Source organism: Metopolophium dirhodum, chromosome 1 (assembly GCF_019925205.1).
Source record: "Metopolophium dirhodum isolate CAU chromosome 1, ASM1992520v1, whole genome shotgun sequence".
NCBI classification, from domain to species: Eukaryota; Metazoa; Arthropoda; class Insecta; order Hemiptera; family Aphididae; genus Metopolophium; species Metopolophium dirhodum.
Window position 1 is genome coordinate 90832342 of NC_083560.1, and position 25000 is coordinate 90857341.

At 28.5% G+C, this 25000-nt stretch overlaps 5 protein-coding genes across 5 annotated transcripts; 3 read left to right on the forward strand and 2 right to left on the reverse strand.

Moving 5' to 3' along the window:
- Positions 1-394: 394 nt before the first annotated feature.
- LOC132944975 (52 kDa repressor of the inhibitor of the protein kinase-like) lies at positions 395-2685 on the forward strand. The gene is made up of 4 exons (XM_061014558.1): positions 395-412; positions 469-1016; positions 1194-2490; positions 2626-2685. The coding sequence occupies exons 1-4, from the start codon at positions 395-397 to the stop codon at positions 2683-2685; spliced, it is 1923 nt and encodes a 640-aa protein (XP_060870541.1).
- A 2936-nt stretch (positions 2686-5621) lies between these two features.
- LOC132944985 (uncharacterized) lies at positions 5622-6726 on the forward strand. The gene is made up of 4 exons (XM_061014567.1): positions 5622-5769; positions 5902-6078; positions 6170-6244; positions 6626-6726. The coding sequence occupies exons 1-4, from the start codon at positions 5622-5624 to the stop codon at positions 6724-6726; spliced, it is 501 nt and encodes a 166-aa protein (XP_060870550.1).
- Positions 6727-8113: 1387 nt separating this feature from the next.
- Positions 8114-12958, reverse strand: LOC132934262 (coiled-coil domain-containing protein 18-like). Its single transcript, XM_061000551.1, has 6 exons — positions 12816-12958; positions 12614-12746; positions 10912-12536; positions 8676-9322; positions 8413-8614; positions 8114-8351 (listed from the first exon to the last, which is right to left on the reverse strand). Exons 1-6 carry the CDS (start codon positions 12956-12958, stop codon positions 8114-8116), a joined length of 2988 nt encoding a protein of 995 aa, XP_060856534.1.
- Positions 12959-13979: 1021 nt separating this feature from the next.
- LOC132934938 (zinc finger MYM-type protein 1-like) lies at positions 13980-18281 on the forward strand. The gene is made up of 5 exons (XM_061001364.1): positions 13980-14794; positions 14988-15092; positions 15419-15523; positions 15579-15653; positions 15849-18281. The coding sequence occupies exons 1-5, from the start codon at positions 14674-14676 to the stop codon at positions 18092-18094; spliced, it is 2652 nt and encodes an 883-aa protein (XP_060857347.1). The 5' UTR covers positions 13980-14673; the 3' UTR covers positions 18095-18281.
- Positions 18282-19498: 1217 nt separating this feature from the next.
- LOC132944992 (piggyBac transposable element-derived protein 3-like) lies at positions 19499-21630 on the reverse strand. Its single transcript, XM_061014581.1, has 4 exons — positions 21444-21630; positions 21119-21361; positions 19597-20675; positions 19499-19531 (listed from the first exon to the last, which is right to left on the reverse strand). The coding sequence occupies exons 1-4, from the start codon at positions 21628-21630 to the stop codon at positions 19499-19501; spliced, it is 1542 nt and encodes a 513-aa protein (XP_060870564.1).
- Between the last annotated feature and the right edge of the window lie 3370 nt (positions 21631-25000).

Sequence of the window (25000 nt, forward strand, 5' to 3'; positions counted from 1 at the left end):
ATTTAAAATTACATAATATCATTTGTGTTATTTTTAAAAATAAGAATTATAATATCGGTGTTTTCGGCCGCCGTCGTCTCAATGTCTCATGCGACGATAACAGCAGCTATTGTTAGTTTCTATCGTCGTATCTCGTATAATACCCGTACATTGTAATGACGATGTGCGACATCGGAAAGCACAGATAATTATTATTATTAGATTGCTATAATAATTATTATTATTCGGCATTCACTGTCAATATTATTGCCATATTATTATTTAGTTTATGAGCCTCAGTCGGCTCGTGACTGCCTGTCGAATATAATATTATATGATTGTTAGTAAAACACGGTTTCTTATTATACCCGGCTTTAAATATATAATTATTATTTTACGATTTCGGATTCTAGAAATGACTCTGAATCTCTCAGTAAACGTGATCGTTCTGTCAGTACTCAGAGATCATTAATGTCTTTTTTTGTAAAGAAAATTCGTTCAGATGAAGTGCAAGATCGATCTAAAGTAAATAATGAAGAAAATGTAAGTACTAGTAATGTTATTTCTGCAGCTGTACATGACAGTAGTTCTAAAGATTTACAAACCGACGTTGACAATCATGTACAAAAAAATATTTTTGCTGATGCATTAGATATTGGTAACTTTATTGGCAGTCAAAGTTCAAAATTAAGTAATGATAAAAAATATCTTGCATTGACAAAAATATGGAGACCGGATATTTTATATAATTTTCCCAAAGATAAAGATTCAAGAAAATTTCAATTAAAATGGCTTAACGATTTTCCGTGGTTATCTTATAGTCAAAAACACGAAGGGGTTTATTGTAAAACTTGTGTGTTATTTTCTCGTGATGTAGTAGGGAAAAGTAAAGAAAATGCAGGTCAATTATGCACTAAGCCATTAAATAAGTACAAAAAAGCTCTCGAACTGTTTAAAAAACATTCAAATAACGATTATCATAAATTTTCAATTATCAAAGCGGATGATTTTAAAAATGTTGTCGAATCTACTGAGAAGTCTGTAGCTGTTAAATTAAATTTAAATATTCAAAAGCAAATTGAAGAAAATCGAAAAAAACTTATCCCGATCATCAATACAATTTTTCTTTGTGGTCGTCAAAACTTTCCCTTACGTGGTCATCGTGACGGTGGAGATTTGTTTCAAAGTAATGTAACTAATGAAAGAAATTTTAGAGAGCTTTTGAAATTTCGTATAGATTCAGGTGATGATGTTTTGAAAAACCATCTTCAAAATTGTCCGAAAAATGCTAGTTTTATTAGTAAAACAACACAGAACGATTTGATCGATTGCTGTGCTAGTGTAATTCTTGGTAAAATTGTAAATGCTATTAAAGAATCAAAATATTTCTCAATACTTGTTGATGAAACAACCGATATAAGTACTAGTGAACAATTAATTTTGTGCATTCGCTATGTTTTTCATAATAAAGTGCAAGAAGATTTCTTAAAATTAATTATTGTTGAAAATACAACTGGTTATAATCTTTCTAAAGTAATACTACGCCAATTAGATGACTTGGGGCTTAATATAAAATATTTGCGTGGTCAAGGCTACGACGGAGGGGGTAATATGTCCGGAAAATATCAAGGCGTACAAGCTCAAATACTAAAAATTCAGCATCTTGCTTTGTATACACATTGTGCTTCACATTGTTTAAATTTAAGTATATCAAAAGCGTGTTCTAAAATTTTGATTCGGAATATTGTTGGTAACATACAAGAGATTATAACTTTTTTCCGCGCGTCACCAAAACGAATGTTACCCTTAAAGACTACATTAACGAACGTGTTACCTAATTCTAAATCATGTAGACTTAAATCTGTATGTGAAACACGCTGGGTTGAACGACACGATGCAATTCTTCAATTATACGATGTTATTATAAATTGTTTGGACGAACTTGGAAACTCTTATGAGGAAACTACGCTCACTACTAGTAAAGCTAATAATTTACTAAATTGTATGTTGAAATTTGAATTTTTAATTACGCTTCAAGTTTTGGCAGAATTATTTTCAATTACTTTGCCTCTTTCTAAGCAACTACAAAATCAAAATTTGGAATATTTTCAATCTTTGCAAATGGTTAATACTATTTTAGAAGAGTTAGAAAATAAAAGAAAAAACAATATTCAAAGTTTTAATTCGATTTATACCAAATCATTAATATCAGCTGATATGCATAAGATAGAAGTAAAAAAACCCCGAACGTGTTCAAAACAAACTAATCGCGAAAATATATTGACCAACGACCCAAAAAAATATTTTCGTTTGACCTTATACTTACCATTTTTGGATTATTTAATATCGGAAATTAAAAATAGATTTGTAGGTCACGGTCATGAAACGATTATGCGTTTACAATATTTAATACCATTTTTTTTTTTACACGAAAATACAGACATCGAAAAAATTATTGAATCGGCCAAACTTTATGTTGATGATCTAATTGGATCAATTGAAGAAGTTAAGGTGAGATTACTTTGTGGAAACAATTTTGGAAATCCCAATCAGATAAACCGAAAAGTGCTATAGAATCATTAAACCAGGCTTCAGCATTTTATCCAAATATAAAGGAATTGCTAAAAATTTTTTGCGTTACACCAGTTACCACTTGCACTGCAGAAAGAACATTTTCCTCACTTCGACGAACAAAAACTTATCTAAGATCAACAATAGAAGAAGATAGATTAAATGGACTTATGCTCCTTAATATCCATAGGGATATTAAAATTACTCCAGAGGAAGTTCTTGAAGAATTCAGAAAAAAACACACGAGAAAATTACAGTTACAATATATGTAAGAAAAAACAAATTAATGTTTTTTTCAAGTTTATATTTAATAAATATTGAATACTGATGATTGAAAAAAAATGTAGCACTAATAAATGTAATATAAAATAGAACAATAAAAAGGTATGACTATTATTATTTTTTTTTTTTTTTGAGCACCCCCTGTTAAAATTTCCTGGATCCACGCCTGATTATTGTACTTTAAAAAAAGTTCTATAAACATAATACACATTATGTACCTACCTAATAATAAGTAATAACATATTTGATTTAAAGAATTAGACATATCGCAATATGTAGGCATTTTTATCACCTATTGGTTAAGGTAGGTACATGGATATTTAAATATTAAACCATTTGACGTTAAGCCAAGTTTTAAAAATATTCTACAAATCTATTCAACAGCAGCTGTTATAAATATTTATTTTTGTTTTGAACATCAAAATGAAGATAGGTACATGAATTCAGTTATAGTCTTATATAGATTGTAAGGATTTGGGCTTTTTAGTTCCACAAAAACTACCCACGAAGAAAGTGGAACACTTTCCTCGTGACCTGCGAGCCGCACCGCGTGAGACCCGAGGGTCAAGTCGGTGGAACTCACAGGCTTTGATACACGCGTGGGTATTGAAACTCCAAGATTTATTTTGGGGAAAGGGTGAATTGATAAAGACATAATAAGTTATGATTTTAAGGTAATCACGTGGGTGTATTTTACATAAGTTTAAATAATAAATAATTTAATAATAATATTTTCATAATTTCGTTACAATAAGTATAAGGTGGCACATGGAAAATGCACAAAATACAGTATATGGTGGCACAGGGCAAATACAATAAGTATAAGATGGCACATGGCAATGCAGGGATTAATATAATAGGGAGTCAGAATCTGAATAAAATTTAGGAGCCTGTCGCAAACAATTGTTTCAATATTATAATAAAATTCGGCGGCATGAGTCGACGAATTTGCCCACGAAGTTCACGTGTTTTTTTTTTGTTTGGTGCTCGAGTAAGCGGCTTGCGACAGCTAATAATAATAAAAAAAAATGAGGGGTAAGGAAGGAAAAAGAAAAAGGAACCCGCGTCTTGCGACGCCTATAAATCGTGCTTTGAAAGAGGGGGGGACCAAGGGGAAAATATAATTACGATAAATGGACGTGACTGCTGCTGACTGTATTGACGTGGGTGACGGGTACTTCGCCCGAACATCGGGCCTGCAGTCGTGTCTCAGCCCATCATGTCGTTGTATAACAGCGCGTCGATTATAATGTAAAGGTGTCGTTGAACTGATTCAGGGCTGTGGAGCGAAAACTGGCCACGAGGTGATGTATTGCCAAAAAAAATAATACTTCGGAGGCCGATCGGGGTAGACGTCCGCTTCACAGGCCGTGCGAAAAAATAAAAGTGAATAGACGGTGAGTACGCCGTCAGGCCGTTTGTCTGGTCGGAGCTTTCTTGCCGTGGAGTTGTCGTGGTGGGGTGGATCAGTGTCGTGTTGATGCGGGATTTGTTACATTATTGGTGTATTGAGACAGTATTGCCTGCGGCCGTGCCGGCGGACGTGACAAAAGCGCTGGTGGCGACGGGTGGCGGACAACCGCGGCACGTCCTCGACGGTCACTGCATGATGAAGGGGGGGGGGAATGGGGAACAATTATTGCATAACACTGTGGTATTATAACAATAGATATTTATAGATAAATTATAACATAATTTTGTAATATTAATAAGTATAATTATTAATATGTGAACGTATTATATATTTAAGATTAGTTTTTTAAATTCAATTATTTTTTTTTTTTTACTATAATCTGTATTTTATTTTTTGTTACTTACTTTTATTTAAAATTAAATAAACGTTATTGCTTAATATATTTAATTTGTCTTTAATTTATTAATTATTATTATTATTTTAAAACAAAATAAATTGCAAATATTTTATAAGTGTTCCTACCAACCACATATTAATAAATAATGTTTTTCCTTCATGTGGTCATACTGGTTTTTGTCCTTTTAATTGCTTCACTTTTTGTACTGTGCAAGTATATGTTAGTTCATCTCTTTATATTATTACTCTATGATTAGCGCGCGATATCTACGTTTTATTACTAATGGTTATAATAATAAAGGTGCGTTGATTTGTCAACAACGTTAGCAATAGGTGTGTTCGGGGAATAATATTATAATAAATAAGGCTAAAAATCCCGTGACGTTACTAGATACATAAATGCTTAGACGTACATAATTTTTGCGTAGGTCGTTGGTTACATTATTAATTTACTGTTTAGTAAATACAAAGTTAACTTACCTACACACACATTTTGAACATTCATTAAATGCTGATTTATTTTGCATACACCAACTTGTATTGGTTTCATTGCTATACTCATGAATCCAACTAAAAATGTCTTGCTCAGAAACAAATTTGAGCGATAAACATTACGTTCAAATTCAATCAGTTTATACATTTTATTAATGGCGTAAGACACTATATAATATAACACTATACAATTAATTCAAAATTATAATCCATAAGTAGTATATACTATTAATTGCACCGTCTATTGTAATGATTATTCTTAATCAATCATTATAATATTACAGAAATCATGGTATTTATAGAATATTATTATTATACTTCGACTGTGAAGCTAAATTAGAAACCCATTTGATACGCATGCGTAGATTAATTCTAATTACGCGCCTAAACATAATTCAAATTCGATACAACAATTTGTAAAATATGCGATATTAAACTTGGCGGGAATTTAAAATCGACCAATGAGTGTGCCGAAACAGACCCCAGAATGCTTATATGCGTACCGGCCTATTGGCTAAACAAGAACACATGCGCTTGGCTGAAAAGAAATTCAAAAAAATTCATTCAGAAAAAGACCAAACCAAATGAAATTGAGTTCGACTTTTTAAAGGCTCGTAAAATGGGAAAAGATAGAGGTATGTACTGTATATTATATAACTTAATTTATAATTGAACATTATTGAAATGATTCATTGTATGATTTACATTATTTGTGGTTCAGATGATTATTTTATATTTATTTACCTAACATATTTATTTTTATTTAGATAGTTATACTTTAGCTAGGGAAAAAGCAAATAAGGCAGAGTATACATCTGACTTATCAACAACACCAACCAAGCAAAAATACAATAATATGAAACCTACATTAAAAACTAAAAAAAAAGTTAAATGTCAACAAAAAGAAAATAGTGTTTTGTGGAATCCGTCTTCAAGTGAAAGTATTGTTTGATTAATATTATATTTATATTATTGCTAAATTTAAGAAATTTAATTTTTCTCCAATTTTTATTATAAAACTATAAAAACATATTTTAGTTGACGACAATCATAATACCAACCGAGAATCAAATTTAAGTCCTATAGCAGAAAGTATTCTAGTATTATCTGGTAAGTTGTAATTGATAAAGTAAGCGGTATGTGTATTAAGTTACTAAAATATAATTAATCACTGACTATAATAATTAGAACATTGAATTATAAATACAAATAATAAAAAATTACAGTTCAATTTTATCTTATTTCTATTTTAAATAAAAAATGAAAACTAACTGCATACTAAAATAATAAATATTAAATGGTATTACCTAATGTATGATGTATATTAAATATTTTAAAAGAATAATTAATATATTTTTACTTTTATTCTATTTGAAAAAAAAATTGTATTTGATAAGTATATGAAAATATGAACTTAATTGTAAGTGGATAAACCTAATTTATTATAGTATTTTAAAAAATGTATAATTTTAAACATTGTTTTCAATATAGGTACACCAAGTTCTCCAGCTATACAGCTAATCTCAGCAGGATTACCTTCAAAAATATCTAACAGTTCTCAAAGCACTATTATTGCCGTAAAAAAAAATTAAATTTTAATAAAACAAGTCATTCTCCAAGTCCTATTTCTACACCTGATAAGACAACAAAAATCACCGGTAATACATACATTAAGAATTGTCTTAACAAATGTCTAGACATCTTCGAGACGAATTGCATCCTAAAATATTGGAACGGGGATGTTTCATCATATTTTGATTAAATAATTATATATATTAAACAATTATCAAATATCATTTTGCCATGGTTTTAATGGCAATTTTAATGGTTATAGTAATACGTCTTATATTATGTGAATATAATAAAAAACATTAAATATGTGATTATTTAATGTCAAATGGCAGGGTGGGAGAGTTACTCATTATGCATTCTATGATAATAAGACTAGGTATGGGTAACTGAAATAATAAATGACTTAAGCACCTCTAATATTTTCATTGAAATTGCGCCCCTGTATATTATTTATTTAATTAATTAATTATTATATTTTATTTAAATGAATTCCAACAATTATATGTTATGATATACCTAATAAAGGAAGGAAATAATAAAAACTTAAAAACGATAAGAATATTGTAAATCCATTTTTTTTATTTCCATGATTAATAATAAAGATAGTTAAAACTAGTCGGTGCAAGACGCGTGCAACTACCGAAAGAAAACTGTCGAGTGTATTACTCGATAATTTTTCTAAAAAGTCGATGGTTAATAATATCTATTCAATCGAAAAATCACTCGGTTGTTTTGTAAACTATCGAATGACAATCGATTGTACAAACTATTTGGTAATACCCATCACTAGTAGGTAATATTACGAAAATTTAATTAATTTTTTATATTAAATATATTACGAAAATTTAATTAATTTTTTATATTAAATATATTACGAAAATTTAAAATATATATTAAAAGCCCGAAGAAAATAAAAATATGATCAAGTAAGAAAAAATCGAACTTTTTGTAAAGTAGGTATTCCAAATACTATAAGAATATTATTAACTAAAACTATTCGAATGCGTATTTTGAATACTGTTGCTGTGAGTATTCAGAAAATCCGAATATCTATGTAACATAATTTGAAAAATTATCCCAAATGTACAGCTTTGTACATATTTGGTAACGAACTTATAGTTAACGAGAATGCGATACCTAAGTGATAAGTCATTTTCGAAGATTTATGTAGGTATATACCTGAAAATGGAGGAAACATTCAAATGTAAATTATTTTTAAAAACCCCTTATAAAATTAAATAAATCATTTAAATTAGGTATAAGACAGAAAAATACTTTTTTTTTCATTTACCATTTAATAAAAATTAACTGAGTTTACATGAATAATTAAAATTTTATTAAGTCCTCACGATTTCCCCCTGACACAATTTCCGAATTTTCCTAATTGTTTCTCTATACTCCATACTTTTAGTTAACATTCCTCTGTGATAGGTTTATGTTTTTTTGTCTGTTACAAGGATTTTTCGATCCAATACAACAAGGTAAATTCAATTTGGGACCATATTTTTTTCTTTTTGTTTCGGTTACCGTCTTTGACATTTTCAATGCACACGGATTTCTGTTTCGTCTGGTCGAAAACCGTTTTTTCTTTATGCATGTTTGAGATGTTTCTAATTTATTGTCCATCTCAGAATCCATTTTATCACTAGAAAATAAATAAGTATAGGTATCGACACTGTATATACAAAACGTTTCGCTGTGCTTACTCGAGTAATTGAAGATTTTCATCAGACTTATGTTTATTTAATTGTTCTAACTCCAACTTTTTCTGAAGACTTAATAACTGATCTTCGTAATATTTCATACTATTAAGTGCAGAAGCTACTTTTTTTTGTTCACTTTCAATTTCTTTATCCTTTATCTGTATCGTTTCATTAAGTTGCTCAATTGCCATTTTATATTGGTGTTCTATTATAACATTTATATTTGTTTTATTAATAAAATAATATGTAAACAAATATTAGTTTACCTCGTATTTGGGAGTTTTTCAATTCATATTCTTTGTATAGTATTGCTGTTTCATATATTTCTAATTGAGAGTTAGCTTTCTCCAATTCCTTTTGGCATTGTTCCTTTGTGTCTTCAAGACGTTTATTTATTATCATTTCCTTATTGTAATATATCTGTTCAGTGTCACATAGTTCTTCCTTTGCTGCCTTTTCTTTTTTTTTTAACAGTAGTTTCATTTCATTTAGTTGACATTGTAGATTTTCTTTGTCAAAAAAAGAACCAAAACATTTTGGTGTGTTTTTTGATTCACCAGAACACGAATTGTCATCAGAGGGGCTAATACAAATTGACGTTTTCTTGTGATCCAACTGGCATGGGTTAATGCTAATTTTATCGGAATCACATGAGCTAATGCAACTGTTACAGTTGTCACACGGTCTTAAGTTATTTGTATTTGAATCACACTGTTCCAATTTGCATGGATCGGAATTGTTTGAGATGGAGTGAAATTTTGATTTACAATTTGTTGATGTTGCTATAGGCTGACATATTGCTGGACACATATGTGTCTGTGAACCAACGTCAACTAGTTGCAGATGTATTGTCTGTACGCCATCTTTAACATTTTTCGCAATATTATATGACATAATATTTTCATCACTGAGCCTGCAATCATTTAGTATATTATTATATCATTAATATAGTATAGTATATTAGTACATTATATAGGTAATACTAACAGTAGGCGTTACCAAGAGATAAATGAAACCGAGATGAGAATTTTTCTTAAATAAACGAATACCTGTTTATGGTTTTAATATTATTAATAGCGGATAAGCCACCCTTAACTGACTGGTTCAATATAATACTTTAACTGTAAAATTCGAAATGTTTTATTCTTTAATATATTATTATTTCAGTTACTCGTGACTTCTATTTTATACTCCTACAGTATTATAAGTCGTAGGACCAATCCGGGATCCCAAATACCTAATATGTGTGCCAATTGATTAAAAACTGCATATGCATAATTTAGATCTGTATCAGCCGGCTATTATCTATTATTAATATAATCTATAGCTATCTATTATAATCGACCTACCTATCGTTTCCGTTTAGCTTCAGTAGAAATATCTTCAATATTTCTTGTGAAATATAGTATTTCCTCAACCATATGCTTTGCCTCTAATATAATATAATTGCTATTTTTCAATTTTACATTTATATAGAAAATGCTTATTAGCCTAAATTAAAAAAAATATAATACTATAGGTACAGAAAGTTACATCACGATCCTACTTAAAAATAGAATGTGTGTGTTCAGTAAACACGACAGAAGTGAATACAGGAAATAGGTTAATTGATCGATAAAATACAAATTAACATAATACACTGTATAAGACACGGACATGCTTTGCTATTGTAAGGTTTTTGTGATTTGTTCAACTCCTTTTGAGTATATATTTAATTGTAAATTATATAATATTTTAATTTATAGTCATTTCGACAGGCGTTGTCCGTGAGATTCGCATGTGATTATACGAGCAGTATATTATCCGGTAACTACCTGCGGTAAATCACGGACCACGCGTATAATTTAACTCTAAAGAATCAAAAAATTCAAAAAATTGGTCCACCGAAACTGTGGTTTAAGTTCGATCATTCTGTACTAAAATACACAGGCTTATCACATTAACCAATAGCAACCATTTATAAACAAAAATTTCCATCGTAAATATCAAAATCCCTGTTTAAGAACAGGATTGGACATCTTATTTACATTGTCCATGACAAAATATAGCGCCAATGTTCTTCCCCAAGGTCAAATCTATCTATACTCCTTTTCAAAAGAGAATATACCGGTCGGCGACCAATTTATGTCCGGCGGCGCGCATTCTCCACGAATTTCTCATTGTTAGCGTGATCACGTGGTTCTCGACGCACCAATCGAATCATTCGACACGCGCGAAAGCGGTACATTCTCTTTTGAAAAGAAGTATATGTATCAAATTTCCCCGCAGCCGGATCAATGATCGACCGAGACACATATTTATAACTACATTTAGTTGATTAAATATTTATGTTAAAAATGGAAAAATTTGTTGAACGCTGTCTTCTATGGAGCATTTGTTTTAAAAACTTCAAATTAAACACTAAAAATTGAAAATATGTTTAAAAACAAATGTCGTTATTGAAAAATAATCATTTTCATTTTCATATTATAATACGATACTACGATTTACGAAACCAATAACCTGTTATTATCGGCAGTCTGACACTTTTCCAGGGGACATGTACATTCATACTTTATACTACAATATTTTTCATTGATCTTCTCTTTCAGACACGTTTCTTTATTTAGTTTCAACTTGGTCTCTTCTAGTTCTCGTTCAATACATGTTAATTTGTCTGTCGCATTTTCCAATTTCGTTTTTATACATTTCATCTCTAAATAACAATTCTTTATTTCATCGTTAGCAATTAATAGTTTCTCGTTGCGTGTAGCTAAATCATTTCGTACGTGATTTTCCTTTTTATTGGCATATATAATTGATTCATTTAATTCATTGATGTTTTCTAAAAATTTACAGTTTTCAATTTTCAGATTATCACATTCTTTAGATAACTCATCGAGTATCGTGTTATGTTCTCTCATCATTTTGTTTATTTTAAATTCCAACGATTTAATAATTTCTCGTGTTTCTGTTAGATCCTTATCGCTTAATAAACATTTATTTGTTAAAAAATCATGTTGAACTTTATAAAATTGTACTTCTTTTTCAAAGTTTTTACTGTCATGTTCTAATTGTTGAATTTTTTGAATCTGACAATCATTTTTATTTTTTAGACATTCTTCGGCATACGCCAGTTCAGATCTGGTTATCACTAATTCATTTTTTTGTATTATAATAATACTATTCAATTCCTTAAGTTTTAGTTCTGCTGTACATTTTTGATTCTTAAGTTTGGAAATTTCCTCGGTATACAACATTTTGTGATCTTCAATACCTTTTATTATGGTTTTCAAATCATGTATTTGTTTACTTAAGTCATCGATATAAATAGCTTTCTTACTATTATAATTTTTTTCATTTTTTAAATCGTTTTCAACTTTTATATTTTGAATGATTAGATCGTTGCATTTTTTGTTCCAACAATTATTTAAATTTTCTAATTTTTCCAACTTGTTTTCCAAATTACTTAATTTAAATTCTAGCTCTTGTTTAATTATAATTCCAGCTTCAATGACTTGATATTTTTCCCTTAATTCTCTTTTTATACATTTATTTTCGTCAATCCTAATGTTTAAACAGAATTTCACATTGTTCAATTCTTCTTTTAGCTCTTCTGATTTCTTTAATAGCGTATTATATGCTATTATTCTAGTCAACAAATCTTTTGAAACTTCATCTATATTACAACTCAAGTAATGATAATGTTTAATGATTTGTGTAAGTTGGTCTGCCAGTAAAGATACATCTATTTTCATTCTGCATAACTCAGAATCTTTATTTTTATACATCTCTTGTTCTACGTTTAGTTTTTCAGTACAACATTTTAAGTTCTCTTGATTATGTTTTAGTGCTAAACTATGAATTTCAATTTCTTCAGCTAAAGAGCAAATAGTAGATTTCGTTTGCTCCAATAATTTATTGGTTGGATCGCTTGGCTCTTGTGAACAACAACATTCCTCAATCACACGCAACAATTGTTGTATTTTACAAGAACCAATATTTGTATTTGTGCATTCTGGCAGTGATTCTTTTTCACATGCATGGTTAGTAATTACATAATTTGAACAACAACTTTGACCATGTGCATTTATGACTCCATCATTTAGCTTTTGGCATTCTGTTTTTCTAGTCATTCCTAAACTTTCCTAAACATTTACAAATTGTTTCATAGTTTAATCTGAACTATATACAACATTTAATATATTAAATAACTACCTACTACCTGATATTTAACAATTTGCTTGGAATACGAGTGCTGCAGTTGAGGCATTTTAATTATATATCTCAACAAATCTATTTTTTCTAAATTACTTTTTTCGCATTTGTTAGTTCGTATTTGAATCTCATTAACAAAACTATCAATGATGGTTGATTAATAATGATTAAATAATATATTATTTAGATTTTATAGTCTTAATATTTACTGGTTTCCATTTCCTACCTCTTGTTCATGGATATTTAAATTTTGGTTTTTTGTTTTTAAATTCAAATTGTTACCAAATATATTGCAGTTATCAATCAAGCAAGTAGAATTATTTAAACATTCTGTTTCAATACAATTATCCATAGCTCAATCTTTAATAAAAATTATGAACAATTTTAATTTGAAAATGTACAAAATTACCTATTAAAATAGTATTATTAAACAGTCTGTTGATCATATTATACAATAATTATAATATTGTTTGTTTCTATAGAAATTATATTTCTAAGAAATATATTATTTCTTTCTCTCTTATTATTTAATCTATATATATAATATGTATATGTAAATTTAATTTAAAATGGTATATTAAGCATACATAAAAATGTTATAATTTAAATCACGTATCGATAGGTTAACATTGGCTAAATTATTTATATATTTCCTGACATACGTAATGCGATACACGATCTAATATCACAATCTTTGCAAACTCAGCATAGCACAAAGACTTTTTAATGGGCAATTCTGAAGGCCAGTTCCAGTGACATATCTCTCCAAGAGTAAATTTAGACTCGTTAATAAGCCATCTTTATAAATAAGACTTATGTTATAGTTATACTTGTCTCGGCTTTGCACAACAATATAATCCTTAATGTTTTCCATTATAAAATATATGCAAACGTTCAAGTTAAATATTAATTATTATAATCTTATTAAAAAAACTTACTTAACAAATTGTATGAAGTAATGCACAAACATAACAATTTTCCTGTGACAAATTATTTATATTCTAATAGGGAAATTGGAAGCCTTAAATTGAATGTCTCGAATAGAAAATATCGAAAATTTACTAAACAATTGACTACACTCAAAAACCCCAACTGATTTAGAAAATATGTCTCATTATAAGAAGGTAATAATCATTCAAACATGTTGCAAAATAAAAGGATTAATCCATTATTTTGCAAGTATTTTTACTATACCAATAGTTTTAATGGGTAAAAACTAATGCTTTTTATTGATTAATCAAAATTCAGTATTACGGCAAACCAATTGAAATAGCATAAACACACCAAAATAAAAATAAAAATTATAATATTAGTTTCAGTAATAAGAAAGTATTATCTTAAATTGTGATTAATGCTAAAACAGTGCCGCAACTACCACCAGGGCAAGCAGGGCAAAGCCCTGCCAGAGGGCCCAAATTAATTTTTCAAAGGGGGCCCATAATGGGTGGATCCTATTATTATTTTTCCGGGTTTTTGATTTTGTAAAAATGTATTTTGAATTGAAATATTTTAAATATTAAATATTAAGGAGTTCATAATCGATAAGTAATAATGCGGTAAACATAGACCTTATGCTTAAATAATAATTTAGATTTTAGGCACAAACTATGAAAAGTCTGTGGTATAAGTATAAGGTCTTTGGCGGCAAATCAATTTCACAGATTTATTCTGTGATAAAAGATTAATGATGAAAAAATCACCGATCATCTTGGCGTTGGCTACACTGAATACTCAGTTTGTCTTATAAACCAAAGCATTATTCTGTGACCAAAGTAAGCACCACTAAAGTGCAAAATAAAAATAGAATAAAAATATCTCTTTTGTTTACATTTAGGTACCTACATACAAAATAATAATTCACCAATTATCTTCCGAACTAACCTTTATGGCTTATGCCTCTATGTGTTTTAAATTATTTCAAATTTATAATCACCAAGTTACTACTAGGTACTTTTAATTTTCACTTTTCATTGAATAGTTTGCATTGCTAATAAAAAAATACTTTTATTAATCATTGCTGTTAATACTTTAATACTTGACTTATAAGTTATTTTAATCATATTTACAATGTCAAAATATCTCAGTGGTTCAGCAAAAAGGAAAATGAGAATAAAAAAAGATGAAGAAATAAAGAAGTTGAGAGGTTCATTAAATATGTTTGTAGTAAAAAACAATTTGGATAATGCTGGTAAGTGGTAAATATATATTATTAAATACTGGGTGGTTGTTAAAATTCCTGAAGTTAAGATTTTCTTAAGACGAAGGTCGTTTACTAAAAACTTAGTTTACTATTTACACATTTACCTAGTAATAACATTACATTCTGCATACAACTGTAAATAATATGATGTGAATATGTGATATTTTTTTAAATATTTTAGTTGACAAGTGTGCCAAAAATGTAATTATTAAAACAAATAAAAATACTGATGTGGAATCGTCTGGGACTTGTGATGATACTGAGCCAGACATATTTGATAATCAAGGTAGGAACCTAAATTAAACTTTTCAAAATTATTAAAATTTAAAAATGTAAACTATACAAAAAACTATGAGGATAAACACATCATATTCAATAGGTAGAATAATTTATAATTATGTTGATATTTATTACTTAGTGATTTAAGTATAGTTTTAGCATACTTTTTTTGTTTATAATTTGCAATTTCCATTTGTTGTTTAATTTATTATATTGATATACCTATGTAGGTGCCTAAACTATAGTTGTTCACTTCTTCATAATATTATCATTATAAATTGTTATGAACATTTTAGTTTATTGTATTTTATAAAGTGATTTTTTTGCTTTTAGTCGATAACTTTTCCACCAACTTAATTAGTAAAATAAATGAAAATACTGATTTGGAATCGTCTGTGACTTGTGATGATACTGAGCCAGACATATTTGATAAACCAGGTAGGAACCTAAATTAAACTTTTCAAAATTATTAAAATGTAAAAATGTAAACTAGGTGAAAATGAAAATAATGAAGTAGAATCGTCTGACACTTGTGATGTTACTGAGTCAGGCATATTTGATAAACCAGGTAGGTAAAATATATTTCTCAAAATACCTATAGTTTTCTTAAAACTTAAACTAAACTGAATAAATTAATAATCATAATAATTACATCTATTTCAATTGATATTAAATGTAAAAAGATATTCATATAGCTGTTAAACAGTTTTGATATTCATTACCTATCTTATAATATGTATAGTAAATTTTGTTTTATTTATAGGTTTAGATTTAACAAATGATTATCCAACTGACCGTGGACATTTTAAAGAGTTTGATACTGTAAAATCTGATTTGAAGAGAAGTATTTTATTGCATGGACCATGTAAACCAACCAACATAGAATTTCCCTATAGCCCTGATGGAAAAGGCATCCTTAGACGTTTTTCAGCACAGTTTTATCACAAAACTACAAATACAGGACTATGTATACCCAGAATATGGTTATGCTATTCAGTCATTTTAGATTGTGCATACTGTGAAGTATGTTGGCTTTTCGCTGATAGGCAAAATAGAAATTTTAAAATAAATTGGATATTAGGAATTAATGATTGGCACCATATTGGAGAAAAAATTGGAGCACATGAAATTTCTCAACAACATATTCAAGCCACTGAAGTCCGAGTACGCTGGTTAAAAAACGAAACTATAGACAAACATATGGAAGATAAAATTATTAAAGAAGCTAGTTTTTGGAGAAATGTTTTAATTAGATTAGTCAAAATTATTTTATTTTTAACTGCGGGGAATACTGCTCTCCGAGGAAACGAAAACAGTAAAACTAAAATAAATAATACAGAAGGAAACTTTATCAGGACTGTAAGGCTAATGGCAGATTTTGATCCTGTTTTAAATAATCTATTGAATAATGAAAATAATAAAATAAAATACCTGAGTTGGAAAATTCAAAATGAATTAATTCATTTATTATCCTCAGAAGTATTAAATATATTAGCAAACGAAGTAAAAAGATCTAAATATTATTCAATAATAGTAGATTCGACACAAGATATAACAAAAATTGATCAATTGAGTGTTATACTGCGTTATGTTGTTTTAAACTATGAAACAAAATCATTTGAAGTAAAAGAATCTTTTTTTGGGTTTTTTGAATTAGAGAACCATGGCTCAAAGGATTATGAAAATCTTATTTATGATGTGTTGAAAAAGTACAATTTAGACATCCAAAATTGTCGTGGCCAGGGTTATGATGGTGCAGCAGTAATGAGTGGAGCTTATTCAGGAGTGCAACAAAGAATATCTTCTACCGTGTCGAATGCACATTATGTACATTGCTGCGCACATAACCTTAACTTGGTGATTTGTGATGCAGCCAAATCGACGCAAGTTGCAACTAACTTTTTTACAACATTACAAACTATATTCAATTTTTTTAGTTCTAGTTGTCCTAGATGGGCATCACTTGCATTTGGTGATGACACTGCCAAAACAATTAGACTTAAAGTATTAAAAAAAGTTTGTCCTACTCGCTGGGAGGCTAGGCATTCATCAGTATCAGCATTAAAACAAAGGTATATAGAAGTTATAAAATCATTAACATATATGAGTTTATCAAGTAGTAAAGTAGATGAAAAACATATGGCAATTTCAATTAAAAAAAAAATAGAATCTTTTGAATTTTTACTTATGTTATGTTTGTGGGAACGAGTATTGCGTCCTTTGCATGGTATCTCTAAACTTTTGCAGAAGCAAGACATTGACCTCCAGAAAGCATTAGATAGATTGACTGATGCCTATACTTGTATGCAGCAACTAAGGAATGACTATTGTAGTGTAGTTGAAAATGCAAGCAACCTGGCAATTAAATGGGGTATTCCAACTGATGACAAAGTGGTTCGCCAAAAAAAAGCAAGGTTGTTTTTTGATGAAGTAGATGGTGACAGACGAATGAATATCACACAAGATAATTTTAAAATAAAAGTATTTTTACCAGTTGTTGACACAATAATATGTCAACTTAAAGATCGATTTAAAGGTTTACATAACGTTTGTAGTATTTTCAATTTTTTGAAACCTCAAACACTTTTAGGACCAGATGAAATTACTATTAAAGGATCATATGACTTTATTCAAATGTATCAATCAGATATAAGTTCTGATTTAACAAGTCAACTGCTATCAATCAAAGAAATTATAAAAAATAAAAATTTGAATAGTATCCAAGCACTGGCCTCATTTATTCTCGAAAACGACTTTGCTACAAGTTACTCTGATGTATTAGGAGCATGTATAATTTATTTGACATTGCCAGTAACGGTTGCAACAGCAGAAAGGTCTTTTTCAAAACTTAAAATAATAAAAAGCTATTTAAGGAATTCAACTGGACAAGAACGACTGTCCAATATTTCAGTTTTAAATATCGAACAGCGTCGTACAAAAGAAATTGATATGGACAAAATATTAACAAATTTTTCAAATATGAAAGCAAGAAAAATGAAATTTGATTAAGTATGAATTAATATATTGTTAAGTTTATTAAAATTATTTAAATATATAACATAAAATATATAAATACAGATATCATTTCCACAGAAACATAGAATACAATAGTTTTACAAAATAATAATCATTTATCATACCTTTTAATTTTATCAAAAAAAAAAATTTCTAGCAGCATTTTATATTATTATGTACCCTCTATAGTTGTAGGGCCCGAAATTTAATTTTGCCCTGGGGCCCTAAATTACTAAGTTGCGGCACTGTGCTAAAAGCTAAAGCAATAGTGAAATAAAAAATAAAATAATATGTATTATAATTATAATTTGTATATTTGTTTTCAGTATTTAAATTAATATTTCACGTAAGAATAAAGTAGGTTAATTGTAGGTCAGCTGTCAACCATATATTTCAAACTTCAAATGATTTATTTAAAGCTGTACTCGTAATTGATATACTTAATTATATAATACTAGCTGATCCCGCTGGCACTTCGTTGCCCGTTAAATGTACCAATTCAATATGACTCAAGCTTTGTTCAAATCGTTATTTAACCCTTTGTAGACCAACAATAAATGCTGATAGAAATTTGATTTTTTTTTTCAGCATTTTAATTTATTATTTATTTGATTAATTTTAAAATCATGAAGTTTTAAATTAGAGGTTTTTTAATATATTTTTAAGGACTGGGACTAATAAGTCCCATTGGTCATTTAGAGAACATACTTTAAAGTCTCTATGGTCCGTTACGACTCTACTATTTTCTTATATCCAATAATAAATAAGTCATAATTAGTTTAAGATAAATCAATTAATTAATTAAAACTACAATGACCATGTAAAATATGGATATAGTTTATGATTTAAATTAACAACAATATAAACTCAAAAGAAATAGTTATAGTATTAAAAACTGAATGGTCAATTTTTTTATATTATACACTGTAGTTAGAACATGGAGTGGTAAAATTTTCAATATTGAAAATGTATAATTCATAATTTATAATATAATAAGATTTTTATTATTTATTTATTGCCAAATGTAAAACATAGTTAAAAACATAAATAAAGCCTAATATAATATAATAGTAATAATACAAAAAAATAACAATTATTATAGTAAAAATATTAACACATTATTTTGAATGACATTCATTAAAACAAGGTTTCTTTTCGTTTATACATAAAAGCACATTACAAGTTGAACATTTAGTATATGGTTTAGATTCTACATTTTTTTTACTGCACACTTCACATCTACCTCTTGTCTTACTAAATTCTAACCAGTGGGCTCCTAAGTTCCCTAACCTCACATCTGAAGGCGTAGAAAATAACTGTTTGCCCCTTCTTGGTTGTAAACATGGTCTACCTTTTGAAGTTCCTGGAGATGTGTCTGTTTTTCTTTTTAGGCCACATTTACACTGTGTAATTAGTCCCTGGGCTACTGCTCTTCGAAATTGTAGAACACTTAATTTGGTATCATTAAGTTTATTATTAATTACAAATGAATTTACAAATATTATATCAATAACACCCCAGAACAATCTATGCCACCATTTTTTTGATTTCCTATTAACATTATAAAGAGCTCTTAATTGATCTGCTTTGTCTACCCCACCCATGTACTTATTATAATCATTAACTATAGTAGGACATTTTATGTTTTTTTTTGTTCCATCATGTTCAGTTCGCAATACACTATTTTCTTCAACACCATGGAAATTAGATGCCAAGTGTACAATTCTGTTATCTTTCCACTTATAAACAGTAATACCTAAACGGGATGTCTTAAAATCATACATGCCTCTATCTAAAGTTTTATCCTGAGCAAGAGGAGGAATGCCCTTTCTATTAGATCGTATTGTACCACATGCAAAGGTGTTTTCTAACTTTAATTTTTCTAAAAGACTTATAGATGTAAAATAATTATCAAAAAATACCTTCATGCCTTTATTCCAATAAGGTTTTGTTAAGTTTAAAACTACTCTCTCACCCAAACCAAAATCAACAAAGTCATCAATTACTTCCTCTTTCCCTTGATAAACCGAGAACTTACTAATATATCCATTTTGATCTCCCAAACACCATATCTTATAACCCATTTTTATCGGTTTCATTGGATTATATTGCTTTATTGAGCTACGCCCTTTGAATAAAACCATAGATTCATCCACACTCACTTCTCTAGTTACTTTATATAATTCAGGGAATCTACTATTGATAGAATCAAGGAGTGGTCTTAGTTTATAAAGCTTATCTTTATTATCAGTAGTCTTAGCATCATTATCATTAATATGTAGAAAACACAAAATATCATCAAATCGCTTTCGACTCATAGCATCAGAAATTATTTTTACACCTAAATCATTACTTGTTGACCAATAATCTTTCCAAGATGGCAAACTATTATATCCCATAACAAAATTAATACCAATAAAATCTTTCAATTCTTCAATTCTAAGGTTTAATGTTTTCCCTCGTTGAGTGGCATACAAATTGGATTGAGCACAGATATTCTCTAAGATAGGGCCACATACTTGAAGAAATACATCAGTTGGACTTAAGCAGTTGATAAACAATCCATGTATAGGTCCTATATAACAAATAAAATTATACTTTTAAATTATACCATATATAAATAAATATGTATAATATAAGTTATTCTTATTTATATTTTTTAGTACTAAATTAGTAGAAAATTAAATAAGGTATTCAGATATAAAGACATTACAATTATTGTTAGTTATGTATTTATATTACCTTGTACAAAATAGATAATATACATGTAACATGATGTTACACCTACTATGTAGGGAAAGTATATTTTGATTTTTTTTTCAAAGTAATTTAGGTATATAACATTAATATTTATAATGTATATTTTATAAATACCTACCTAAAATAGCTAGTGTTTTGTTTTTTTAATTTTCTGCTATACTAAAAAAATTTAGATACCTTTATAATAAACATAAGTACCTATAATGTACCATCTACAATTAAATTAAATTATGGAGATAAAAGTAATATAATAAATACCTTCAAAATCATTATAATCTGGAACGTCGACATAGTGATCCAATTTTTTTTTCCACCCCATGTCACTTTCAAAACTTTTGTTCTTTTTATTAGTTATTTTTTTTTTCTTCCTATATTTATGAGTGTCAGTCTCTTCAGAAGTGTCATCAACATGATCATCTTCAAAAATAGGAGTATGCATTGGCATAGCATTAGATGGCCCTGCAATGCATTCAGATTCTTCGGAAAATTCTATAGGAAGATCTATACAAGAATATATTATATTATATTTATAAAATAAATATAAATTAAAAAAATAATAAAATAGTTTTTATAGACTACATACCCATTATATTTAGTACAGAAGTTTGAATGGTTGTGGTTGAATCTAATAAGTCTAAATAATTGTTTCTTTCAACCAAATACTCATCGTCGCTATCGTCTTCTAGATCAGTTAGACCACCATCGTCGCCAGGAATCTCAATTAAAATACTTTCGATCTCAAGATCATTTAATTTTGAAAATGTATTCATTTCACAAATGATAAGTAAACGAGTAAACAATAACGAGTGAGCAAATTCAACACTCAAAAGCGTAAAGAATAAAATATTAACTATAAGCTTGGAGCGCGAGTGCGTCACTATACAACAATATTCGTCAACTACAAAAGTGTCACAATAGACCATAGGGACTTCAAAGTCCGTAGTGATTATTGTCAATAAACACATAGTAATATACAATAATAGTATTATTCAACAATACATTCAGTTTCTCAGGAATATCACGAAAATAACAATAACAAAACCCAATGCTTATCTATACTGGTTAGCGTTGAGGCTATTTATATAAATATCGAAATTTATTGTACGTGCTAAACAATATTTATTTTATTAAATGATATATTTAACGCTATCTATTGATTTAACAGAAATTTTTCGGGAATGTAATCATATAAAAATTATGTGACATAGAAGTCCCTGTGGTCAGATGGTACTTTATTTATTTTACCTATGTTTAAATGGATAAAATATACAGAGGACTTAAAAGTCCCGTTGGTCGGCAAAGGGTTAATATTCGGTGTATGGTGTATGGTGTTCAAAATTTATCTTAACTTTTCTGTTGCCCGGAATAATAATTCTGATTCACAGCAGTATATTATCAGGTAGGCAATCTACCTGCGGTAGACCGCGGACCCCGTGCTGTTTGTACGTAAGTGTATGATTTAACTCTAAAGTATCAAAGTTATACCAAGTTTGTCATTTTTACTTAATTCCACCTACGGAGGATTAATATAATCAATTAATACAAAAGCCAAACGCAACCGTACTAAAATCCGACGAATAAAAAAAAAACAAATTTAACAACTTTTTAAATTAGCCTATCTTCTTCCCAGAGGTCTAATCTACACACAAACATTCATTTTTATCTATACTAAAATATAAAATGATAGCGTTTGTTTGTATGTTCGGGATAAACTCCGAAACTACTGAACCGATTTCGAAAATTCTTTCACAAATACAAAGCCACATTCTTTGCGAGTGTCATAGGCTAATTTAAAAAGGGAAGTGATCACAATCAAAATTTTTGTTTTTTAATGGTTGTTATGGGTTATATATATAGATAAAAATTATTGTATAGACGTTGTTGTTGTTTTTGGCCATGTCACCAGGTGTGCATTTAAGAGGCCATAAATCCAGAACCACTTATCCCACAGCGTACCTACAAACTTCACAGAAACCATCTACATATCAATCTTAATATGTCCTGACATTTTTATCGAAATCGGTTAGGTGGATCTTGAGTTATAAAATTTATTCAAAATGTACACTTATTTATATAATATACTGTGTTGATTTTTTTATAGATTCATTTCTCACGTACTTTTCTCCTGCCCCATCCATTTCTAATTTTCCAAAATTTTCTAGTCCACACGTAAAAAAATAATTTGGTTATAGTAGATGGTTGGATATATTTCTGTTGGTCCAACCATTTAGACGTTAAATCCAACAAAAATGTTTAGTTATGCAGATTAAAAATATATTGTTGATTAATTTTAGTTGTACCAACCATTGTTTTGTTTGGTACTGCTAGAAATTATACTTACTATTAGCTAGATAAAAGATTAAATCAAACATATAGTTAAGTTCTAATAATGTTTAATATTGTTGGAGTACCTATAGGTATTGTGAAGCTAATCATTTTAATATTGTTGTATCAAATAATATGAAAATACTATAATATTTATGTAAGAATTCTGGAAAGTCCATAAGTGTATTGTTCCGTTATCTTTAGTTGGCCGAAAACCGTAGGAACGCTTCGATATCGTCTCTGCAGCGTCGCGTAAATGTAGTAAACTCGAATGCAACTACTCTGTAAAGCAAGATAACAATAAACTAAGAAACAAAGAAAATTATTCTCGAGATTTATCTATTGATGATTTGTCGTCAGTGGTCTAGTGGAGGGTATACGCGGGTATACAGCGTATACCCAAAACGCTAAACTTCTTAAATGCGTACCTATAGGAAAGAAAATAAAACAAATACGCGGGTATACGGTCGTAGTCTTTTGGATGATAACCATATTAGCACAATTTATATATTATGTACAATAAATTGTATACAATTTATATAAAAATTTCTGTTTTTTTTTTTTTTTATCATTACTCCAAAAGAATAATAGGTATTGGGGTATCAGAATAGTTAATTATGATCACGGTTGTAGACACGGACTAAGATATCTTAGTCCGTGGTTGTAGACATCATAATCCGTGATTATGATTAAAATGATAAGAAATAGGAAAAATTAAAATTGTCCAAACGTCATAACTTCACAAATTACTTGTGACTTATTTATTCGTCATCAGAAGTTATTAATAAACTATAAACATTGAATACTAAGTAGGTAAACATAATAAGTTAGGCAGGGACTAGGAACCAGATATTGATAATACATGCTTGTGGCTTGTCATTTATTATATTTAAATATTTAATTTAATAAAACAATTTTATTATTTAAAATTAAATATGGCATCAAACAGTAAAAAAAGAAACATAAACGATTTCTTTTCAAAAGTAGCAAAAGCAAAGCCAAATAGTATCAAGGTAAGTTATTTTATTATATTCTTGTAGTTGGACGTTAATCGTTATGCAGGTATAGAATATGATTATTTACAGTTCCTTAGAAGTGACAACGAACAAATTATTAACGATCTGACAAGTAAACAGACTGAAATAATTCAAACTGATGATGTTAATACAAATAATACTGAAGCTAAATCTACCAATAATTGTATAACACAGGTAAAAAAATCACTTTATATTTTGTATTATCTTATATATTTGGGAAATTAATTTACTATATTTATAACAGAATGTATATAAAAAAGTTTATATGATAATCAATAAATTAGCAGCATAAGCTACAGTTACCTAAACATTTGTTTCATTATACAAATAAATTAGATTTAAATTGTATTTTATAGCACTTATTGTTAGATATTTTTTAAACTAAATAATGGTTTTATAAACTGTTAAAATTAATATTTAATTTTTATGTTGTATTATAATTTAAAAATAAAAAGTATTTAGAACACTACATTAATACCTAAGTTTTATAACAAAAGTGACAAATTGTTAATAGTTAACACTTAACAGTATATTAAATTTATTATTATTATTTAAAATTGTTTATAGATAGAAGATCAATGGCCAATGGTATGGACTTTTGATCAGTGGATTGAAAAAAAATCAAGGTATCCATGGTTATTTTGTTCAAAACAAAAAATTGGCTGTGAATATTGCAAAGACATTGGTACTTTAAAGACAGTTAAGAAGAGAGGTGTTGAAATTAGTAAAGAATGGAGTATTGGAGTATGTGTACAGTTGATGAAGGCAATCATCTAAA

Bases quoted from the DNA above. Each gene is read 5' to 3' on its own strand.
- LOC132944985 (XM_061014567.1), top strand. From the start codon at position 5,622: ATGCTTATATGCGTACCGGCCTATTGGCTAAACAAGAACACATGCGCT. The intron at 6,079-6,169 runs TTGTTTGATTAA...AAAAACATATTT, and splicing joins TCCGTCTTCAAGTGAAAGTA to TAGTTGACGACAATCATAAT. The intron at 6,245-6,625 runs GTAAGTTGTAAT...TTTTCAATATAG, and splicing joins AAGTATTCTAGTATTATCTG to GTACACCAAGTTCTCCAGCT.
- LOC132934938 (XM_061001364.1), top strand. From the start codon at position 14,674: ATGTCAAAATATCTCAGTGGTTCAGCAAAAAGGAAAATGAGAATAAAA. The intron at 15,524-15,578 runs GTAGGAACCTAA...AATGTAAACTAG, and splicing joins AGACATATTTGATAAACCAG to GTGAAAATGAAAATAATGAA. The intron at 15,654-15,848 runs GTAGGTAAAATA...TTTTATTTATAG, and splicing joins AGGCATATTTGATAAACCAG to GTTTAGATTTAACAAATGAT.
- LOC132944992 (XM_061014581.1), bottom strand. From the start codon at position 21,630: ATGAATACATTTTCAAAATTAAATGATCTTGAGATCGAAAGTATTTTA. The intron at 21,362-21,443 runs GTATGTAGTCTA...ATTCTTGTATAG, and splicing joins TTCTGTACTAAATATAATGG to ATCTTCCTATAGAATTTTCC. The intron at 20,676-21,118 runs GTATTTATTATA...TTTGTTATATAG, and splicing joins AGATTATAATGATTTTGAAG to GACCTATACATGGATTGTTT.
- LOC132934262 (XM_061000551.1), bottom strand. From the start codon at position 12,958: ATGGATAATTGTATTGAAACAGAATGTTTAAATAATTCTACTTGCTTG. The intron at 12,747-12,815 runs GTAAATATTAAG...CATCATTGATAG, and splicing joins GAGGTAGGAAATGGAAACCA to TTTTGTTAATGAGATTCAAA. The intron at 12,537-12,613 runs GTAGTAGGTAGT...GTAAATGTTTAG, and splicing joins AGCAAATTGTTAAATATCAG to GAAAGTTTAGGAATGACTAG.
- LOC132944975 (XM_061014558.1), top strand. The intron at 1,017-1,193 runs GTCTGTAGCTGT...AAGAAATTTTAG, and splicing joins GTTGTCGAATCTACTGAGAA to AGAGCTTTTGAAATTTCGTA. The intron at 2,491-2,625 runs GTGAGATTACTT...GCGTTACACCAG, and splicing joins GATCAATTGAAGAAGTTAAG to TTACCACTTGCACTGCAGAA.